This window comes from Coturnix japonica, chromosome 8 (assembly GCF_054131305.1).
Source record: "Coturnix japonica strain WE chromosome 8, WE-NBRP24, whole genome shotgun sequence".
In the NCBI taxonomy this organism is placed as follows: Eukaryota; Metazoa; Chordata; class Aves; order Galliformes; family Phasianidae; genus Coturnix; species Coturnix japonica.
In genome coordinates this window covers 15,708,868-15,728,035 of record NC_140670.1, presented here as the reverse complement: position 1 = coordinate 15,728,035, position 19,168 = coordinate 15,708,868, and the positions used below count along the sequence as shown (strand labels likewise).

The 19,168-nt window shown below is 39.6% G+C and overlaps 1 protein-coding gene across 11 annotated transcripts in view; it reads left to right on the top strand.

The window, feature by feature from the left end:
* HELLS (helicase, lymphoid specific) overlaps positions 1-15,866 on the top strand; it is a 35,372-nt gene extending 19,506 nt beyond the window's left edge. For 6 of the 11 annotated variants that reach the window (XM_085554414.1, XM_015866561.2, XM_015866554.2 and 3 more), the window contains 14 exons: positions 1,183-1,365; positions 1,658-1,801; positions 2,353-2,549; positions 7,028-7,124; positions 7,611-7,772; positions 8,251-8,393; positions 9,106-9,244; positions 10,453-10,536; positions 10,625-10,744; positions 11,471-11,587; positions 12,187-12,346; positions 14,149-14,245; positions 14,421-14,524; positions 15,329-15,866. In XM_085554414.1, the coding sequence (XP_085410540.1) occupies positions 1,183-1,365; positions 1,658-1,801; positions 2,353-2,549; positions 7,028-7,124; positions 7,611-7,772; positions 8,251-8,393; positions 9,106-9,244; positions 10,453-10,536; positions 10,625-10,744; positions 11,471-11,587; positions 12,187-12,346; positions 14,149-14,245; positions 14,421-14,524; positions 15,329-15,426 (1,845 nt within the window). In that variant the 3' untranslated portion in view covers positions 15,427-15,866. The remainder of the gene's footprint in view (positions 1-1,182; positions 1,366-1,657; positions 1,802-2,352; positions 2,550-7,027; positions 7,125-7,610; positions 7,773-8,250; positions 8,394-9,105; positions 9,245-10,452; positions 10,537-10,624; positions 10,745-11,470; positions 11,588-12,186; positions 12,347-14,148; positions 14,246-14,420; positions 14,525-15,328) is intronic. The other 5 variants (XM_085554416.1, XM_015866556.2, XM_085554420.1 and 2 more) reach the window with 1 other exon arrangement.
* The last annotated feature ends 3,302 nt before the right edge of the window (positions 15,867-19,168 follow it).

The following is a 19,168-nucleotide window of genomic DNA, read 5'->3' as shown; positions in this document are numbered from 1 at the left end:
GTGTGTTTGTTTTTGATTATATGGGAATCTGATGTTATTAACAGTTGTTAATTCTGTAGATATGAATTTAAAGTCTGGGGAGGATATTTGGGTTTGTAAAGATTTCATGAGGCTTTAATTTTTCTTCTCCATCTATTTTTCAACTCAACTGTTTTTTCAGCCTCTCCTTTGAAGTGCTTTATGAAAGTCTATTCATACTTAACTTGAGGGGAGACCTTACTGGTTTTCCTCTGTCAAGGACATGAGTAGCCCTTAGGTCTTTAGACTCAACCACCTCACAGGCCTGACACAAGTGACAGTTTTCAATTCTCTCTGCAATTTGAACGCTTAACTAGTAGTATTAACATGATGGTTTAAAAATGTTTTGTCTTCAATATTTGAAATCAAATGCAGGAGAAACATGCAATAATAATAATAATAAAAAAGCCCATGCATTTATTTTTTTTCCTCCCAGTTTTTCCTTGGAAGCCAAATGAGGACAACTTTGCTTTTTTATTATCAGATCAAATTAGGACTAACTTTCTGCTTCTGATTTAATATTTCTCCTGGGTTTTCTTTAATTCTTCCAACAAGCACATGTATCTTGTTCTAATAGGCTTTGACTCATCTCACACATGATTACCACTAGACTATCTTGTCTGGAGGAATAAACAGCTCCCATTTTGTTCCATTCCCTCACTTATGACTTTCTTCATGTATAATAGATTGAGCAGCTAAAGGACACTTCTGTGTCTTCCTTTCTGTTCTCTTGCGAGAGATAGCTCTTTCAGTTTTCAAAATAGGCTGTGTTTGCACTTCTGCAAAAACAGCTGGCTGCATTGCTCAAGTATTCTACTACACTGAAAGCGTTCCTGTAGGAGCTACTTGAAAAGATAAGACTGCTTTGTTGTGGGATTGTTTGGTTGTTTGGATTTTTTTGCCTCCTAGTCAGGCATTTAATAGACTTAACTAGTCTAAATACCTAGTCTAATACTTAGTACAAATACCTATTAAATACCTACTCAGGTATTTAATAGACTTTATATATTTACAGGATGCTTGTATTTATTCTTACCATGGAGAAATTTTACTTATCTGATGTGGTTAGTAGAGAATTTCAGCTGGTGCTACATTCCTACAAATGTCTATTGTTCCTAAGACTTGATGGTTATTGTGTGCTAATGTCTTTCTTTGTGTGTGCAGATGCTTTGGGAAAATGGTATCAATGGCATTTTAGCTGATGAGATGGGGCTGGGGAAGACAATCCAGTGTATTGCAACAATAGCACTCATGGTGGAGCGAGGAGTCCCTGGACCCTTCTTAGTGTGTGGCCCTTTGTCTACTCTTCCAAATTGGATGTCTGAATTCAAGAGATTTACTCCAGAGGTAAAAACATGAAAGTTTTTCTTCCATTTTAAAAAATTATTGTTATTATTTTTAACTTGGGTCTAAAAGAGCAAATTTCTGAATCCTCATTGTAATTTTTAGTAGTGAAATTTCATATAGATCATCATTTAATTATGGCAGTTTACATAGTTACTACAAACTATGCTGTGGCTTGCTATGTATTTACAGCCACCTTATAAGCAAGTTAATTATCTCAACAACTATCTCTGTTTGGGCTTACAGCTTTAAATAAGCTTAATTTACCTGATGTTGAAGTCTTTTATTTCTTCAGATTCCTCTAATGCTGTATCATGGAGCTCAGCAGGAACGTCGTAAACTGGTTCGTAAAATTCACGGGCGACAAGGATCACTGAAAATCCATCCTGTGGTCATTACTTCCTTTGAAATTGCAATGCGGGACAGAAATGCCTTGCAGGTACTTATTTTCTCACAAAAATCTGATGATAGGTGGAATGTTTCATCAGTAATGCTTTTGAGTATACGTTCATCAGGACAAAAAAAACCCTGCATGCTGCCTGTTTAGTGTCATACAGTAGCAGCTATGTTGGCATTCATCTGTTTCGTTGGTGACTATGGATATTTTTTATGCTTAAGTAGTAATTCAGAGAGAATGCTACCTAAAACATGAAGTACACAGATAATTACAGCATTTACAGCTGCAGTTTGTATATTGCAGCTTCCTTTTATTATATTTGTGTAGATGATGGAGTGTAGAGACTTGGAGAAAAGTTGTACTTACTGTGGAAATATTGTGATTTTAACATTGGAGCAGTTGTTCTGGCAATGAGAACTCTTTACAATTTCACTGTAATCACCAGAATTTCCTATGTGTAGTCACTGTGAAGCATTAATTGCTTGGATTCTGCTGTTCAAGTCTGGAAAAATGGGAAATAACACCAAATGTTCATTGGCACATTCTGATGGAGTAAGCTAAGATTTACTGAAATGTTCGTTCTTCTTTTGCAGAGCTACTTCTGGAAGTATCTGATAGTAGATGAAGGTCACAGGATTAAAAATATGAACTGTCGTCTTATCAGAGAACTGAAACGGTTTAATGCAGACAACAAACTGCTGTTGACTGGTACCCCCTTGCAAAACAACTTGGCAGAGCTTTGGTCATTGCTTAACTTCCTGTTGCCAGATGTTTTCGATGATTTGAAAAGGTAGGTTGAGTTTGGTAGTAAAAACGTGTTCCCTTTGTTTTGTTTAGGCACTACTCTGACTCTTTAATAATTAACTTGTGTATAGTTGTAATTATACAAATAATTGTAATTATACAAATGTATAGTTGTAATAACAAAGTGAATGGATAGCCAGAGGATATATGAGGAAGAGACTCACCAATGCTGTAGCCTTCAGACAAGATGGATGCTTGCCAATGGTGAGACTTGCCACAAGAACTCCACACAGGGGCAATCTGCAGAAAGAGATGCTACCTTAGTGGTGGTCAGCCCTTAAATGGGATCTGTGATCTTAAATAGTCAGGCTCCGCTCCCTGACTTCACCCGTGCTCCCACAGCTGACCTGTCATTTGCCTCAGATGGTTAATCAGAGGTTCAGGCTGTGATTAATAGTTTCCCCATACACTCCACCAGCATGAACCAATCTCATTACAGAGATCCAACGTGATGCTTATACAATTCCCCATTGCAATATACATTGATTTAATTCAAGCGATGGTTGATGGAAGTTCACTAGCAATATGGGCTGTTGTTTCAGGCAATGATCTCGGTCTCATCTTCAAGCAAGCATCACAATCTCGATATTCCTGGGCCATGTCAGATAGTTGTATGGGTAGCCCCCATGCTTTAGCAGTTGCCCACATTATCTTTTGTCTAGTATGCTGTTGGTTTCTGGTGTAACCAACAGGCAGTGTTCTCAGATGGTGAACTTTCAATCCATTGAATTCAGGCCAGTGTGTTGGCTTCATCATTTCCCGGTGACTGTGGGGGTTGGTGACCAGAGGCATGGTAGACACATCAAGTCCTGTGTTTAACTGCATTCTATATGTCTAACCACATGTCTTTACCCCAGACTGGTCGGGCATAGATAGTCCATTCCTGGGTAGCCCATTGTGCGATCCAAAGAGTGAGCCCCTGGTACACAGTCCAGCTATCTGTACAGATGTTCAGGATACCATCACCGGGTTCCTTGGCTATAACCATCCACACAGCTCACAGTTCTGCCCATTGGCTGCTCTGACCATACCCCTCACCAAACCAGATTGTCTCAGTAGAGGGATGATAAGCTATTGATCTCCATTTGCTTGGGTTGCCCTTGTTGGATCCATCTATGTACCATGCGTCTTCAGGAACAGGATATTTTCCTTCCTGAATGGGACTCTTCTCTGGTAGAGCAACCATTTCTCTTGTGCATCACTATGATATGTCACTGAGCCTAGGATCTTCTGTAACTCTTTCACAACAGCAATGAAGACAGACTGCTTCTCTGGCTGAGCTAGGTGACCCATTGTGTCACCGTTTGTGCTTGGGCCACCCCTGTCTTAGGAAGGTGGGTCAGATCTCTTACCCATCCCTGGATCAGCAGAGGAGTTTTAACTAAGATTTCTGCCATTTGGGTTATTGGCTCTACCACTTGTAATGACAAATAGGCAGCCTATAACTGTTTTTCAATCATGCTCTATCTTTCCTCTGCTCTGTGCCAGACCTGAGACCAGAATCCTATAGGGGTCCAAAAAGAACACTGGCATTGTCACAGACCCCAGCCAAAACCATCCTGAGTAACATGATCATCTAATTCAGCTGGGAGGGTAGGATCAAATATACCCAGTGCCTGAGCTTGTTAAACTGCTAGTTTCACCTGTTGGAAAGCATTCTGGTCTGTTTTCCCCCAGTCCCAAATTGCCCCTTTTTTGTGAGCCTGTAGCACAGCTGTGCTAAATGAGGTATAAAGGAGCCCCAGTACCCCAATATACCCAAAAGTTCCTGCAGCTGCTTTGATGTTGTAGGGACTGGAAATGCCTGGACCTTATCTATTACAGCACTGGGTAGTACTTGGGTTTTCCCAAACCAAACTACCCCCAGGAATTTCACAGATAGGCCTGGGCTTTGCACCTGCTGAGGATTTATAGCCTATCCTCTTCCCTGCAGATAGGTGGTTAATGAATCTGCTGCTTGTCCCACTGCCTCTAATGAGTCAGATGTTAACAGGAGGTCGTCAATATAATGATACAAATTGACATTATCCATTTTTTCCCATTTAGCCAGTTCATGTGCCACTAGGTTATGACAGTATGTTGGCAAATGTGCGTACCCTTGTGGCAGGACCTGAAAGGTCCACTGCCTGCCTTCTGCTGAAGAATGCATTTGCCAAGTCTAGAATGCTAGGTATGTTTTAATTTCTCTACTCATTGTGTCCACTAAGGAGGCAATATTGGGCACAGCTGCATGAATAGGCAGTGTGACCTTGTTTAGTTCTCTATAATCCATTGTCGTTCTCCATATTCCATCTGACTTCCACACTGGCCATATGGGGGAATTATATGGGCTATGTGCGGATCTTATAATATCCACTTTTTCCAATTCCTGCACTGTTCTTGATATTTCCTCTTGCCCACCCAGGAGCCTATATTGCTTTGTATTAGTAATCCAGCATGGTTTCGGCAGACAAATGGGCTCATGTTTCACATGACCTCAGTATTGTTTGCACCGTCCAGACACTAATACACCTCTGTCAGAGCCTGAACTTTTCCCAGTCATGTGGAAGGCCACACCACATAGGATATCTGTGCCCAGAATATATTCTTGTACTGGGGCAATAGACACCTTATATTCCCAAGGTGGGAGACACCCAACCCCCAGTTTTAACCAAGTCTGGGTGACTGGAATAGTCTGTCCCCCAGAACCTCCAATCATCACTTTGTCACTTTTAAATTTAGTTGGATCACCATAAATTATGGATGTTTCAGGCCCATATTGACTAGGGCCATAACCCTCTGGACATTCTTTGGGACCAAAATATTGTCAGTTCTACATAGGGCCTCCAGTCCCATCTGGTCCCGTGACATCGAAGTGTGTTTCAGCAGGAGGCCATTGAGCAGGGGGCACCCCTGCCAGTCTATCTTGGACTTTTTTTTGCTTTTTAGTGTTATAATAGGACAGAGTTGTAACAGATCTATCCCAAGAGCTTCTTCTAAGTCTGCCTTAATGTTTTCATCATTAACCAGATCCATTCTTTCAGGTACCTGGTTATCATCTATCAAAACATTATGGATCTGAGGGATCAGGGAATGTAATAAAGGTCTCTTTCCCATTAATATACTGAGTTCTTTTTCTAGTTTTCCAATACAATCTTTTAATAATTGATTTTCTCTTTCTAATGCATTTGATCTTATTTCTACCTGATTTAAAGCAGTTAATAGCAGACATGCCGCTGTAGAAGAAGCTAATCATTTTTCCTTTGTAATCAAGAAATCATTACTTAAACCTTCAAAATATTCTGTCAGGCAGAAGGGGAAAATTTTCCTGCAACATGCAGTGGACCCCAATTTGATGGTAGTGCGAACCCATAAATCCTGGGATCTGCCCTGGGATCATTTTTAATAAGGGAGTAATGTTCTCCCTCTTGACCCATTTGTACAAATTCCATAAGAAGGACATTATGGTCATGAATCTTGCCTTGCTCACCAAATGTATAGCTAGAATAATACAAATGTATAATTGTAATAACAAAGTGCATGGATAGCCAGAGGATATATAAGGAAGAGACTCACCAATGCTGATGCTCACAGTCAAGATGGATGCTCACCAATGTTGAGGCTCGCCACAAAAACTCCACACCGAAGCAATCTCCAGAAAGGGATGGTAGCTGGTGGTCAGCCCTTAAATGGGATCTAGGAGAGGTGGAGTCAGGCTCCACACCTTCTCCTAGCACAGCTGGATTACCTTCACCTGTGCTGTCGCAGTTGACCCGTCACTTGTCTCAGATGGTTAATCAGAGGTTCAGGCTGTGATTAATAGTTTCCTATACAACTTTTTATCAGCATTTGATGAGCTCTTTGATGCTGTGGTATAACTTGATATAACTCTTGGATGGTAGAGACTTTGAAATGCATATTGCCTTCACATGTGTAGTGAAGGGAAGGGAAGGGAAGGGAAGGGAAGGGAAGGGAAGGGAAGGGAAGGAGTAATTGTTGGTTCCCATTGATAGTAAGAAACTCAATTCTGAACTAAAACGTGAGCACTGGGGAGGCAGGGAGATGGCTGGCTGATCATAAGGTTTTGGTACTGCTTCAGATTGTATGAGCTGGTGGAGATACCTGTGTGAGGCAGGCAGACATCACGCATGTGGGAGACTGGTGTTTTTCTGGAGCAGCATGGAGTGGTCAGGATCATTGTCAAAACAGTCTTGAATTTGACTGAACTTGGAAAATACTGTAGGCTATGTTGAGAATAACAACACAGTGAATATTCTTAGGCAAATATTCATATTAATCAGTTTTAAAAACTTAAGCATCCAAACTGATGGGCATGTTTCAGAAACATACATGTTCATCCTCTGTATGTGATAGATACTAGTGCCTTCTTGGTCTTGAATCATCAGATAGGAAAAACAGCAAAGTTACACAATGAAGAAGAGTAATAGCTACAAAGACAGTTATTCTTTTTTCTTGTTTTTATAGCTTTGAATCGTGGTTTGATATCACCAGTGTTACAGAAACAGCTGAAGATATTATTGCTAAAGAAAAGGAGCAAAACATCTTGCATATGCTGCATCAGGTTTTCACTTTTATTCTTCATATATAAATATATATATTTATATATTTCAGATGTTTGTCAAAATTGTAAGCTGATGGTGGGAGGATATAGTTGTTGATGACAACTCTACCTATTGCAATTTAAGGTTTATGGCTATCCTGGAAAAAATTTACTTAAGAAATAAAGAAAATGAGCTATTTCATAGTAAGATTACTTTCATTAATTGAGAATTATTTGCAAGGCTTGTAATGTAGTTACTGCTGTACCATTCTTAAAGACCTCACAGTTTTTAAGAAGTCTATAGGTGTGGATTTTTTTGGACATGTATGACCAGTGTGTGTGTGTAGAAGTTTTGGAGTAGCTGTCACTATTAAAAAATGAAACTCTACAGATTAAGTCTCTTACTTTAAATTGTGAAAATAACATTTTATTAGTAGATGTTTGTTTGGTTTTTTTAACCAGCCCTGCTGAGAGCTCTGATAATAGCACAACCTTTCTACATTTCAGATTCTGACACCTTTTCTACTGAGAAGACTGAAATCCGATGTTGCTCTTGAGGTTCCTCCTAAAAGAGAAGTTGTGGTATATGCACCCCTAGCAAAGAAGCAAGAAACATTTTATACTGCCATTGTGAATCGCACCATTCAGAATCTGCTTGGAAATAATGAGGTATCTTATTGATTTGGGTATTAGGAATGTGCTTACCTGTTTATATACTTGGTAAGCAAAACCACATTGACATTGCTTCATTACTAGTGTAACTAAAAAGCTTTTTTTGCCTTTTTTGAGTCTGATTCTTTGGTTACTATTAATGTGAATGGCCTCAGAACTGCTAATGAGTGTTAGTATGTTCTTCATTACTTGTAGTTTAGCAGGAAAAAAAAAGACAACAGTTTTCCTTGAACTTGTATTTTCTGCTGTCAAGTCAGTGAAGTATAAATGAAGCTTTTAAAAACTCAACAATCTCTCAAAGCCTACAATTTAAATTTGGGTCTCTCTTTGTACTTAGTAAAATTTACAGCCCTGAATCTTAAGGGCATATTGATGGGGCTGAGACCTCTTTTCAGCAATGAGAATTTTTGGATGAACATAGTTTAAAATTTGGAAGCCTGTCTGCTGTTGATGATGATGATGTTATTTCCTGCAGAAAGAAGTAGTTGAATTGAGTCCAACAGGCCGACCGAAACGCCGTAGTCGAAAACTGGTTGATTATTGTGAAGTACACAATGGTTCTCCGGATGACTTGGAAAAGCTGATCAACAGAACGCAGGAGGAAGTAGTAAAAGAGAGGTATCTGCCATAAAATAATATATTTTTATTACACCGAGTATCTCCCTCTTAATATGCCTCCACAGCTTTGCTTATATGTTTTTTTTCCTAGATTTTACAAGCTTTGCAAGGTTACAGTGAACCTTTTGACCAGTGTTCAGTTCTGTTTGTAGCTTTCATTGGCTACACAACATAGAATAGTCTGGGTGTGCTAATTACAATTAACTCCTGTGTTTGTGCAGAGTTTCTCAGGAATACTTGGAGCAAAGTTCAGGCTTAGACTGGAGTAAAGGGGGAAATGGTTTACTCGTTTGATTTTCCAAAAATAAATAGGTTTAAGCTGAGACCTGGAACTCAAATGGTTCTTACTGTTATGGTGAGATATATTGTCATGAAATCTTACTAGTGATTATGATGAGAATCAAGGGCCGTTGTTCCTATACCCTTTTCTGCTGGATGACTTGCATAAGTTGTTTTCCCATTTCTGATTCCTGGTTACCACCCTTTAATATTTTAAACCAGTAATGGCACCTTCAGTGCCAAGTGTGCTAAAAGGCATTATCAGACAAAGCGTCTTTATTAACTATGAGGGATCTAATTCAAGAGATTTAGAGGAAGTTTTGATGCAACATGTGAAGCCACTGCTTGATACTCTTTTTTGTTTGTTTGTTTGTTTTGCAACACCTATAACACAATGACATTTTCTGTACTAATAAGATGACATGTTTTCAAGGCCAGTGGTAGAAGTGAGCATGCCCATGGATTCAGAAGTGAACCTCAAACTACAGAATATTATGATGTTACTGAGGAAATGTTGTAATCACCCCTATCTTATAGAATACCCACTGGACCCTGCTACACAACAATTCAAGGTATGTATTTTAAAAAGATTATGAAAGAAAATATTCTAGGCATCTAGAAGCAATGGATTATGAACAGCCAGCAGTGAAGAATAACCTTTTTGATGTATTTACATATTTCTCCCTGCTGAATTTCAGCAGTGTGATTGAATAGTTGTTTGTAGAGTAACTCACTTTCTGTCCCCTTTTAGTTTCCTGTAGTTTTTATTCTATGTGATGGAGGTGTTCATCTCCTGAAAGCCAGGTTACTGAACTGAAATGATACTGCCTTCTGTTTTGTTGCGCTGTTTTAGGATCTCCTTAAACTCTCCTTGAAAAGGCTTATTTTCAGAACTAAAAATTCTTATGCTGATGAACTATTCATGATATAAACTGTACACATTACAAAAGGTGTGGTAGTTTTTAAGAGTGAGGTGTTCTAGGACTGACAATTAGAACTGGATTGTCTGTTTAGGATGCTGTAAGCTATCTGCCTCTCAAGAGGGAGAAAATGAAAAGGTAAACTACCAGATGGTTTCTGTTTAGTCTAGACAAAGCAATTGATAATACAGGAGAGTATTAAGTAATTTGAGCTGAAAGAATCTCGATGAACCTGAAGTTGCTTGCATGCTCTCAGTGTAGGTTTGTGTCCATGTGTGGTCATGTTTCCTGCTTAGTGTGTGATAACAGATTTGGCTGCACTGTGGGGGGAAAAAAGTGTCAGAAGTTTCAAAGCAAAGGCAATGTCATGAAAGCAGACAACCTAATGCTAACCTTTAAGAAGTAAATGGAATAAAAAAATGCCAGTGGCTTTATGCTTGCTTGCAGGACAGAACCTGCAACTTGTTCAGCTAGTGCTTCCTTGTGTCCAGCAGGTGGAAGCCTTATGTATTGATTACAATGATAGAATCTGGGAAAGAAACAGCAGTGTTTTTCCAGGTGAAAAGTATAAAAACTGAAGTTTTCTCCTTCTAGAAATGGGATGGAAGGCAATTCATTTTTCCCAAAATGATTTGGGTGTATGAAATACTGGGGTTTGATTTAATTTGATCATGATTTATGTTATTCAACTTTGCCAAAATTAGTGTTGCTTCCAGTGTTACAATTTATACTTAAAAAGATGTGCAACCTTGTTTCAGTTAAAAACTTCCAATCAATCAGCTTTTGTTGGTGTTTCTGTGTGATGAAAATCTTGATGTCCTTTCTTCTAATACACAACCACCTCTTCTGCATTTGTTAAGGTTGATGAAGATCTAGTGAAGAACTCGGGCAAATTTCTTCTCTTGGACCGTATGCTTCCAGAATTGAAAAAGAGAGGACATAAGGTAAAACCTAGTTTTTATTTTTTTATTTTTTACATAGTTGTCTCCTCATGACCAAAAATGTTTCTAAGGAATCTTCCTCATTATGTAGGTCTTGATGTTCTCACAAATGACTAGGATGCTTGACGTTTTGATGGATTACTGCTATTTGAGAGGCTTTAAGTTTAGCCGACTGGATGGGTCTATGTCATACTCAGACAGAGAAGAAAATGTAAGTATCTGTACATGCCTCTTAAATTTGTTACTGAATTCTGCCTGTTATTGTGGTGTTGGAATAAGACTTGAACCAGCATTTAGTCTTTAATGGGCAAAAGGCGTCTAACATTCTTGCTGCTGCTTAAGCAAGTAGAAACTTCTTCCTCTCTAGTGAAAACTGCCAGAAGGTTATGTATAGTTCCACTAAGAATGAATAATCTCTGGGAATAAGCAGGTAAATTAGCATTTAGTAACATGTATCCAGCAAAGGATGCCTTTAAAGGAAGAAATCAGTGCTCTCTTTTGAGTCACTTGGAGGTCACTTTCTGCATTCTGCAAAGTGATTGAAAAGCTAAGAGGAATTGCAGTGTAGAAGGAAACTTGACTGTAGGTGGGTTCTTCAGTTGAACAGGCAAACATCTTGGCTTGATTAGGTTTTTCCCATAGATTCTTTAGATGCATGAACAGCAATAAGTGAGGGTGACATAGCACTGAAATAAACTGCCCAGGGGGTTGTGCAGTCTCATTCTCTGATAGCTCACATAATAAAATCAACCAGTAAGAAAATACTAGCATACTTCTTGGCCTTGTGCTGCCCTGGATGTGGTTTTTTTGGTCTCTGACACTGTTACACTCCTTGTTCATATTTTAACCTTCCAGACATTCGTTGATCTTAAAGTATAACATAGGGTATGTTGTGTTTGATCCACCTGCTGTTTTTAATAGCTGAATTCTCTTCCAGATGCGTCAATTTAATAATGACCCTGAGGTATTCCTGTTCTTAGTGAGTACGAGAGCTGGAGGACTGGGCATTAACTTAACTGCAGCAGATACAGTTATCATATACGACAGCGACTGGGTATGTCGACAGAATGTGTCATAGAATGCTTTCTTTACTGAAGCTTTTGGTAAACGTTTACTATGCTTTTATGGTGTAGACCACTTCTGTTACTTTAATGAAGCTTTTTTACATAATGACAACATAATCTGCCTATGCTAACATGTTATATATTAAATATATTAAATATACAGCCTAATATGAAAATGTCTTAGCTTATTGAGCACAGCATTAGAACTGGTTTGCAAACCAGCATGTTTGTCCCTGAATGATGATATCAAAAGTAGGAAATTTTTTTTTTAGTTTTTTTTTTTTTTTCAATTTATTGTTTGCTTGAATGTAGCAACAAACTCAACTGAACTTTGGATATAGAATGTTCTTCTGTTGGAAAGGGGCATGGCATAGATCAGAGGCAGTCGATAACTGGGTTGCTCTGGCTGCAAAGCTACAATTACAGGACTTGATAAGGACAAGTTTAAGAACAAGTAGATGTAGAGTTGTGTTAATATGACTCTCAGAGCTCACTGGTTGGAAAATGCTGCCTGGGGAAGCATTTTAAAAAAAAAAAAAAAAAAAAAAAAAAAGTTAATGCATCTAATTTTGCTTCCTTGTCTACCCAGAATCCCCAGTCAGACTTGCAGGCCCAAGACAGATGTCACAGAATTGGCCAGACAAAACCAGTGGTTGTTTATCGCCTTGTGACAGCAAATACAATTGACCAGAAGATTGTGGAGAGAGCTGCTGCCAAAAGGAAGCTAGAGAAGCTGATTATCCACAAAAGTTAGTATCTTTCTCTTCTGCCTTCATGTGATCATGTGTTTCTTAAACCTCAACAGATCTCTGCTGTGTTTTGAGACTCAATGGTATTTTTTCTTGAGTGTGAGTAGCTTTATCCTTCCAGTAAGTGGCCATATAGTATCATTCTCTAGAATGTTCTTAGATGCTTTGTAGATAACAAGCGAAGGGGAAGCACTTCTACTTCTGCTGCTTCTGATGTTTCTGTCTTACAGCTCATGGGTAAGGAAAAAATAGGGGATATGGGACAGTGAGCCTGCCTGGAATTACTAGAAGCAAAGACAGATCAGGGAGTACAAGTCTGGGGCTTATTTGCAGCTTGTTGGCAAGATGGTTGTTTGTTCAACCAAAATGTTTCGGACTTCCAAGATAGAAAATATCTAGGCTGTTGATAAATGACAAGTATGTGTTGACTGTTGTATTAAATCAAATTAAATGATCCAGACTATAAATGGAAAAGTAGGCCAAATTATCACATTGCTTTAAATAGCTTTTCTAAGCAATTTAGCTTATAATAGTGTTCTTCATTTGAAGCAGTATGCCCACCTTTCCTTGTGTGAAGCTTATCAGTAGGTTTTGCAGCTGTGCTAGCAAACGTGCCTGAATAGGAAGCCTTCAGTTAAAACTGGTAAAATGAGCAGAGTCTATAGAAATGTGAAAATTCCTGCTGAACTTCATTGAAATTCCAAATCATAAAGCTGTAAAATGATGGTAGCTGCTGTCTGTATCTGTTATACTGAATTTAAGAGTAATCTGTTATAATGACAATAGAATAAGAAGTCTTCTTTTTGGAGAAATTCACCAGTGCTGAATGGAACAGAAATCCTTGGTTTCTTTTTAAAATTTTTTAATTACCATGTGCAGAACAGCAGTGATTCTTGTGGTATCCTCATCCAGCTGTTGGTGCTCAAAAGTCTTTAGAAAATGCTTGAGATAAATCTGCTTTTGGAGTAAATTTCTGGTTTTTAGGAACTATAGGAATCTTTCAGTAGCTTTTTGTGTGTGCTGTATTTGGATGCTAACTCAGCATAGCATTTTCAAAGCTCATTTGAAAATATATATATATAATTCTTGCAACTTCTGACAATAATTGGCCATATATTAAACTGTTGAATTTAAGAACTTCTCATAGCATATTAAGGACAAAAAAACATAGAACAGAACATGCTTCTGAGCAAGTGAGCTGAATGTTTTCTTGCAGTGTACAGACTGAATTTGGCTTCATCCATGCTTAGATTTATCTCTTAGCTTTTTTATCTCTTCAGCCCCTGTCTGGTGTATGATTTTGTTGTCTGTCTATCCCTGTAACTGAGGGATTTTCTACAATAAAACCACATCTCTTTCATATATTTCCTGTCTTGAAGTGGTTAATGCTGCTTACTTTGTTTCAACCAGCTTACATTACAAAGGGAACAAACTACAGCATCCACCATCTAACTTTATTTGCAATCTTTTTACTGTAAGTAGAACTAACGGCTTTTCTGCTCTGTTTGTGCGTTTGTGCATGTTGAATTGGTGTTTCAATCAGTCCTTCTGCATACTGTAGGTAGAAGTTGGAAGGCCTGCATGTAAACTTGGCATGCACCATTAGTTTTGGGTTTTTTTTTTACTGATTACCCTATTAGCTTAAGGTGTGTTTCATGTGAGGGCTGAAACAACTGAGCATAATTAGCTTTGAGCAAGAGATTTATTCCATCTGTGAACCCACCATCACTGTAACAGTGCAAAGAATTTATTGTTTCTGTCTTTACTTAAAAGTCTATGCTTAAAATTTTTCCTTTCTACAGATCAGTTTAAAGGTGGCAAATCTGGTTTAGCACAATCAAAGAGCTGCCTGGACCCTCAGGAATTAATAGAATTACTAAAATCCAGAGACTATGAGAGGTATGCAGAATTTTACTTTTTTTAACCATAATTTTATAAGTAGCAGCTTGCGAGCAGCTGTCAATAGCTCTCTTGTCTTATGAAGGGTTATGTTGATCTTAAGAGTGAAAAGAATCTCCTAGGGATTCTGTTATGTTGAGCTACTTTTACTTTTACATGCTTTTTTTGTTTGTATTAAGAAAGATGGTTTCTTCTTCAACAGAGAGGTGAAAGGATCTAAAGAAAAAGTAATCAGCGATAAAGATCTTGAGTTACTTTTGGATAGAAGCGACCTTATTGGTAAGTCAAAATTTTCATCTCTCATCTATGTTGGACAGTAAATTCCTGTTCTTTGGTGTTTTTTTTAAATGAATTTTCTATGTAGATAACTGTTGTAGCTTCAGTTTCCCTATGACTGTGTTGTATATGTGAAGATGTGCTTTTAGCCTTTTGCTGACATTACCAGTAACAGCTGCTGTAGATGATTTAAACAGAAGCATCTGAGAACTTCATCCATGCATAGTGTGCCCTGAACATAGTGTGAAGGAAAACCAGATGCTCTGCAAAGCAACTTTTCCTGCAGGTTGCTGTAATTGATCAAAATGTAAATGATCCTCAGAAAAGAATTATTTCATTAAGTCAGCTGGAGAATCATAATTCAAAACAGCCTGACAGTACTTTTTACAATTATGTTGCTCTTCCAGTGAATACCTGTGATTGCAAGCGTTAGGAAAGCCTAAACCATTGCATTTTAGAAAAGAATGTGGCTTCTCACAGGAACTTCACTAAATAGTTTCTTGCATTCTGTTTTGTTCTGTGGGAGAACTATTTGAAGCACTACTTGAGAAGGATTTTAAAACTGCTCGTTTCCTGCTGCATTTAGACATAAGCAGCAGAGTTTTTTCTTAAGGCACACAACTGAAAAATATTTTCAGGCTCAAAGTGTAGTTTATGAAGTAGCCAACTGATGTCCATAAGCTTGTTTTCCAAATCCAGATGAATGAAGAGTGCATTGAACTTTTCACTCTGCATTACTGCACTTGTAAAGAAAGGTTGCAGACAATTCACCTATCACTGTTGTGGGTTTTTTTCTGTTTATTCTAGATCAAATGAAAACTTCTGAAACAATTAAAAAGGAAAAAATGGGTGTCTTCAAGGTCCTAGAAGAATCATCAGGTTCCAATGCAGAATGTGTCTTCTAAATGTGCAGATGGCCTGAAATCTTACAGGACAAACGTGTGACAGCTGTAAGAGACCCGATTTCAGTCATTATACATACAGATCCTTCATGCTAACTCCTTATGGCCATTTTTCCAATCCCTCCATTCTTTCAGTGAATTTTAATGTGTTCTAAGATGTAACATTTGATAGGTTTGTGTTTGTAGCTTTTTTAGCCTATGATAAAGAATTAAGATCAGCATTTCACATTTTCATCTAGCTTCTGTGTTCAGTGGTAAAAACTGGCCAAGATGTGTAAAATCTTCCTGTGGAAGTCCTAAAACACTTTTTTATATAGTGTTGAATATGATTTTATTGGGAAGGGAAAGAACAGGTTGCAAAGAACCATGTAGCTTCTGGTTCCTGTTGTTTTTTTATGATTTCTGCAAATTATTTTGATAAATAAAGATTTGGTTTGTCTTAAGGGTTTTTGGGGCAGAGGTTTTTAAAGAAGCGCAGCTTGCACAATGTCCATTATTCTTTCTGTACTCATGTAACCCTTTAGCCAATTTCACATATATAAAAGAAATCCCAAACTGTAACCTTTCCTGGTCTCTAGTGACTGGCTTGGCAGCTTGCTCAGCCAATTGCCCCATTAGAAGCACATGGGGGAGCTATGGGGATTGATAAGGGAAAATGGAGAATTCTGTACCTGTGTTTGGAAGACAAGAGAGTACTTTATGGGAAGAGAAAGTGTGAAACTTCTGTGGGTGCAGATAAGTAGATAAACTATGCTAAATCCAAATCACTTGGAAGCTTGGTTTTATTCCACATGTGATGGGAGTGAAAGTAGGTAACAAAGCAGGTGAAGTATCTAATTTAGTCACTTAATGAACATTTGTAGAAGATACCTTCTATATCAAAACAGCTGCAGTGCCAAAGGAGCGTTACTTCCTCTCAGGTATGAAATTCTTTATGTCCTTAGAGCAGTCTGTTACCCTGAATTGGTGAAAGTCATTTTATATCAGCTGCAGATCCATGTTCTCTTATGGAAGTGCTGATAAAAAAACCTCTGTTAATGAGTAAACAATCTTTGACCTTTGCCTGTTGAAAGCCTTGTCTTGCTTCTAATTCTTCCTAAAAAATGCATGTACTAGTATTAGTGCTGATGGTAGCATTAATGAATGAGAGTCACTGTTCAGTTAAGTGTTACTGAGAGACATGCTTTGTAGAGCTGCAGCTGTTTTTTTTTTAGCCCACTTTCAGGTGAAAGCAGTGCAAGTTTTGCACTTGCTGCTATAGTCAAGCCTAATGCTTGTGAATGCAGTTGGTCAAAACAAGCAGTATTTTCTTGCAGGACCTTGCATTTCTTAAGCCTCCAGTGAAGAACAGTTTTCTTACTTACTTGCTGTCCCCCTGAACTATGAAAGGGCAGTCCTCTCTGCACTTCAGAGCAGTCCGTGGTTCGTGCACTTAATGTCTAAAAGCAAAGTCTGAGGCCTGTTCTGGTGTTTTTTCACAGGTATAGATGCATAAATAAATTCAGGAATGAGAATTCTTAGGCAGGGGTGGGGGTGATTAAGGCTAACAGTTTTAAATTGTTCCAGGTGAAGTAATGACCCCTTTCTTGACCATCAGAGGGAAAACATGCTTCAGCTTGATGGACTAATTTGTTAAGTATAGGTTTGGCCTGGTGACTTGGAAGCTGTGCTCCTTGTTACGTGCTGCACCTCAGCACTCAGCTATTGTTCCTCCTGATGAGAGTGTGTGGGGAGGCTGGAGTTGAGACCAAATGCAGGGCAGAAGGCTGGGACCTCAGTACACTTGTTACTATGGTGTGTATGCAGAGTTTAGGCCAGCAGGGCACAAGCAGCACCTGCTGCACCAGGAGAAATGGCGGATGCTGCAGTGGCAGGGAGAGGCTGTAACTAAAATCCCAGGTAAGACTGTGTTAAAAGTGAGTCTGCTCTGTGCCGTGCTGCACACCCATGTGAGCCAGGCACACTATGGGAGGATGCTTGCTGAAACTGCAGGGTGAGTAAAAGTTTCTTATTTCTTCCTTAGTTTTTTAATCCTTCCTGAGCAGGCAGTTCAGCATTGTTGTGGACTTGGCCCCACTTTTCCTCATTGTTTACAAACTCCAGATGCCAATTACTAAACTCAAGGGGAATTTGCCGATCACAGTGAACAATGCAGTTGCCAAATATTTGGGTTGCTTCATAAAGAGCTTGTGCATTCCTTTTCTTTCAGTAAGCTACAGCAGACAGAGCAAAGTCCTCCCTTAACACTGAACGCAAATTACCTTGGAGAGTCTGTTTCCATAGTAATAAATTGGATCAACACTGGTATCTGCATTGGAAGCCTCCACTTCCAGCGCTGGGCCACAAACCTTTTGTAGTTCCCGGCTAGTGCGTCAAGCCCCCACAATCAATGTTTTCCCAGCAGCGCTGCCAGCCCTCGCTGCAGGAGCTTGACTGGGTGATAAAGGGGCCAAGACAAAGTAGAACTTGTCTGTTTACAGCAAGGGGTTAGGGTTGGGGAAATACCAGGCCATGGCTCAGGCTCTTCTGTCCCAGCCCACCTATGCAAGAGCTGAAGCTGGCCACATTTTGTTGATGGGTGTTATACAGTGTGGAAAGATATAGTTATGGCACAGCCAGCAGGGTCCAGTTGTTGGTATCACTTGCAGCACAGATGGAGCGTGTGTCCAGCATTTCCTCCCTGCTATACAGACACATGGCCACATGCAGATGGTGGCCTGGAGCCCACTGAGAAAGTAGGCAACAGAACAGCTGCTGCTGGGGATGGGGACTTGTATGGGACTGGGAATCGCTGTCAGGTACTGGGAGGGTTGGACAAAGGGTCAGAGGCTCCTCCCTGCACTGACAGAAGTTAATTGTACACTTAAATGGTCTTGTAAAGCAACATGTATTTCACACATAGAGAGATGAAAGATTTTGAATTGCCTTTTTTATAACCCCAAACCAACCATCTGTGTGACAAACCCTTCCTGGCTGATTGATAAGACCTGTTAGCCAAAGCCTTCTGTGGGACCTGAGCCAAACACCCATGCTCTTACCATACACGTGAGTAGCACTTCTTACTGAACATCAGCCACCACCACCCAAGGAGTGCAATACTTGGACTAACCAGGCTTCAGCCCAGCCTGCCTGCACTGGACAGTGCTGCAGCAGATTATCACCCTGGGAAAACATGCTGTGGAGGGGAGAGTAGTAGCATCAGTGAGAAAGGGGTGTCACACAAGCAGGACAGGAAAAATACCACCACCACCACCCCCTCACCTTGAAAAGTGAAGCTACTTGGTAGCAGGAGCTGTTAGGCGTAATATCTATGAGTGCATGTGAGCAGCCTGAGCGAGCTGGGCTTTCCTGAGGGATGAGGCAGACAAGAATGCCAGCTGAGCTATTCCAGTAGCACTCTTGCTCATAGAAGGAGCCAGAGAAGAGAAGCTAAATATAGTTAGCTCTGTGCATTATTCCCATTCCCAGCCCACCAAAAAGCTGTACGGTGAGAGGTAGACTGAAGTAATAGGTCAGCTTTGTTATGTTTGAGGGGATTGTTTACTCGTTTCTGGAAAGGCAGCATCAAGGATGCCTGAAGTGATAAGCAGCCACAGCTGTGGGCTCTGGCCTTTGCCCCATGCCAGCCTGCAACAGCTGCTTGTATTATGAGTCTGTTGTGCCCTATTTGGCTCCCCAGCAGCACCACCACTCGCTGGGCACACAGGAGCCCCAATCTGGGAAAAAGAGGACACTTACTTGCCTG